Source organism: Triticum aestivum, chromosome 2B (assembly GCF_018294505.1).
Source record: "Triticum aestivum cultivar Chinese Spring chromosome 2B, IWGSC CS RefSeq v2.1, whole genome shotgun sequence".
Classification (NCBI taxonomy): Eukaryota; Viridiplantae; Streptophyta; class Magnoliopsida; order Poales; family Poaceae; genus Triticum; species Triticum aestivum.
In genome coordinates, this window is record NC_057798.1 from 797,565,449 (window position 1) to 797,569,100 (window position 3,652).

The 3,652-nt window shown below is 43.8% G+C and overlaps 1 protein-coding gene across 1 annotated transcript; it reads right to left on the bottom strand.

The window, feature by feature from the left end:
* Positions 1-248: 248 nt before the first annotated feature.
* LOC123042846 (acetylserotonin O-methyltransferase 3) lies at positions 249-1,598 on the bottom strand. Its single transcript, XM_044465219.1, has 2 exons — positions 779-1,598; positions 249-648 (listed from the first exon to the last, which is right to left on the bottom strand). Exons 1-2 carry the CDS (start codon positions 1,577-1,579, stop codon positions 352-354), a joined length of 1,098 nt encoding a protein of 365 aa, XP_044321154.1. The 5' UTR covers positions 1,580-1,598; the 3' UTR covers positions 249-351.
* Between the last annotated feature and the right edge of the window lie 2,054 nt (positions 1,599-3,652).

A 3,652-nucleotide genomic window follows, 5' to 3' on the forward strand; every position in this document is an offset into this window, starting at 1 on the left:
TTTTGTGAGAGATACCACAAGCAAAGTTTTTATTTTTTGCAAAGTCTTATTTTATTCTTCAATCCTCAAAAAAAGTAATATTTCCATTTTTTAAGTAAGTCTTCTCAGGCGCCATCATGTGTCGTAGGGTATTAATATAGCTAGCTTGGCGTCTCAATGGACAGTCAGCAAGATATGAGATCATGCATGGGACTAATATCACACAACTTTGAATGATTCGACTGCAAAGTAGAAAGTACATTCCAATAATTGGTTGGCCCTGATACATGGTGCATGAAGTAGTACTATAAATGTTTTAAGCACTGATGCACTATGCATTTATTACACAACAAACGGGAACATGATAGATGGTTATATGTAGAGTTCAATGACCGATCGCACCCCTAGGATAGGCCGAATTTTGTAATTCACAAATCCTGCTTCCGTGAATATCTTGTTCCAGTCTTGCTCATATCGTTCTTTGGCCATAAATAATGACATCATTTGCATATCCATCAAGAGCTGGGCTTCGAGTATATTCTGTGAGCGAGATCCAACCACTTCATCGATGATGATGACCTTCCCTTCTTTTTCCCCGTGGGCAATGGCCTCTCTGCATCGTGTCAGGATCTTCACGCAATCCTCGTCGCTCCAGTTATGCAGCACATACTACAAATCCAACAACAAATTAAGAGCTTCAGTTAGATTAAGGAGTACATTATTTTCTAAATTACTGCTCACAAATACGTATATATAAGAAAACCTGTGTATCTTTGTAGTCATATAGGAATGATAATACCTTAAGTAAAATGCGATCAGCAGGTGGAATGAACTCCATCATGTCCCCAGCAACAAACTCCACATTGTCGGTCTGAGCCGAGACGCCTTGGATCACATGTGGGAGGTCAATAACTGAGCACTTGACGTGTGGGAAGGCCTTGGTAATGGCCCTCGCCATCGTACCAGTCCCACCGGCGACGTCGACCAGCGAGGTTATCCCCTCGAACACCTCACCACACTCACGGACCACGAGGTCGGCCAGGTACCGGCTGTCGGCCGCCATGGCCTCGTTGAACGCCGAGTTAAACTCGGCGTCGTGGGCAGCAACGCCATACGGGGGCCGGCCGTTGGCCATCACGAACGGCGTGGCCTCGCGATCGCTCTGGAACCACTGCCCCAGCTGCAGGGCGGATCCAACAATCTGCGGCGTAGTAGTCATGAGAATGCACGACGACAGCTTCCACGCGCTCCCGCCGTTGATGCCAGCGTCGTTGACGAGGAGGCGAGACATTGTGTTTAGGTGGTACACGCAGGTCGCCCCGTCGCCGCCGTTGGCAACAGCCACACCCTCCTCGGCCACAAAGATTCCTTCCGTGGCTAGCACCTTCATGAGGCGTGACAAGTAGGGCTGTTTGCTTGGAGGGAGGGGGAGGGTGGCAAGCAGGTCGGGCAAGGAGGCGCTGCCACCACAACGGTGGAGAGCATCAGCAACTCCAAGCTTGACAGCACTGTGCAATGCCATGGACTTGAGGTAGCCCAGGGAGTGGCGCACGAGGTCGGCCTCAGCTTGCATAAGCTCGGCGCTGCTTGCCATGGCCATTTCGTTAATTGGTTTTTGCCTAAGGGGATCGATGAAAACTTGGATGAGTATTCAATCTCATAAAGGTAGGATTTATAGGCCCGCTGCCAGCAGCCATCTGAAAGAATTGTAGCTTTCCTCCCACATATTTTTTAACCCATTGGCTGCACCTATCAGATGTATACAATTTAATTTTAAGAAGTTAGGCTGGTGGCATCGAATGTACTCTAGATAATATTTGTGAGGAAGAAAATATCGTTTTTTTTTCAAGAAAGAGTCCAGACAACAGTCCATCCATTCACTATGCTCGAGACAATATCATTTTCTGAAACTAAGTCGATCGAAGAAAACAGCCGATCTATCAAGCCACTCTGAACATAAGACAAGAGAAGGGCATATGTATGTATTGCTTTATTGTAGATACTATACATGCAGATCATCTAGCCGATGAGCTAGTGAGGTCATAGAAGCCGTGCGTAAAGAAAGGCAAAGGCGGGTAGATGCGCAGGCTCTATAGCACAACATCATCCAGGCTCTCGAGCACTTTTATTTCTAAAAGTGGGATAGCACCAACAAAACAGAAAGGATAAAGATAGGTAGATGGTTAAACGTAAGAAATGAAACATCTAACCTATAGATGGCCCAATCGCTAAAGTCCAGGAGAACCTCTCTAATACTATACGTAATACATAAGAATCGATTAACCAAAATAGTGGTGTGCCTGTAGAGTGTGGATGAGGACTGCAACAAGATCATAGTAAAGACAATATCCTTCAAGGGTGTAATGGTTTTTTTATATTAAAAGCAATTCTGTGACATAAAAAAATGGACCAACAAAACACTACAGCCCAACATGACTGAGTGGTTTCAAAGCTTGATCAATTCAAGTAAGATTCTCCACATACATTTTAAATACTAGTGGCGGCTAGGATATTATAAGCGGTGCCACAATATTATAAGCTATGTTGACCAGATATTATGATTTTTATTATTAAAAGGCAATTCTCGAACAAATGCTTGATGGTCTCACTAGAGTCGTAAGAAAAACATTTTCTAGATCCTTTCCAATTGCAACTTATTAGATTGTCCTTCATTAGTGGCGCACCCTGCCTTACATACTAAAGGAAATTTTAACCTTACTTGGGATTTTCAACTAATATATGAATTTACTATGACATCTAAGAGAAGACTCTACACCGGTCTTGTACTTGAACCGTATAGATAACTGCTAACTGTTTTCGGTTTGCAACAAAAGGTGTCACAACCTCTGATAATTGAACCCGTGATAACTGCTAACTGTTTTCGGTTTGCAACAAAAGGTGTCACAACCTCCGATCAGGCACTACTTTGTTGTCTTAGGTTATGGACCTCCCTAGCTCAATGAGTGGCAGATTTATCTCAAGGACCTGAACCAGCATGAAATTAGATTAGCAGGCAACAATAATTGTAAATAATCGCGTAATGGGCATTGAAAGGTTTGTTCCGTAGCGAATTCTTTCCTAGAACCATGTCTTCACTCAACTAAGAACCTTGGGACGGACCATGCTTATAAAATTTCCTAACTTCAATTGCCCCATGCCAATTTCTCCTTGGCCACCTAGTTTTTCCTATCCACCAAAGGCTAGTTTACACCCAATAGCTAGAATATTTTGGCTGGTTCCATATTTTGGTGCCTTTGTTTGAACCGCATCCTGTAGTCTACCATCACGCGTGTGTAGACTAACAACCCATGTGCCTTTAAAATTCACGGGTAATAGCTACTGCAGTCATCCACATGGCCATGTGTCTGAACGGTTGCATGATGATCAACTGCTCTCAAGCATGATTCTTCGTTGAACGGGGCAACTTCATGGGATCTTTTGTCAAACTCCTTTTTCTCAATGTTTTTTTAAAAACAACCTTGCCTAATTTATACGCCTGCTACTAGCAGCCGTGGATGCAGCCATGTGCATCACACGAGTACTTCTTTGTAACGTCGTTCTCTCACATTGTCTCAACGATTGGGAGGAGGTACCAGATGTATACAAGTAAATTTTATATGAAACACCACACGTTCATTCATTAGGGTCACACGTATTGATAGCTCAGCATGGT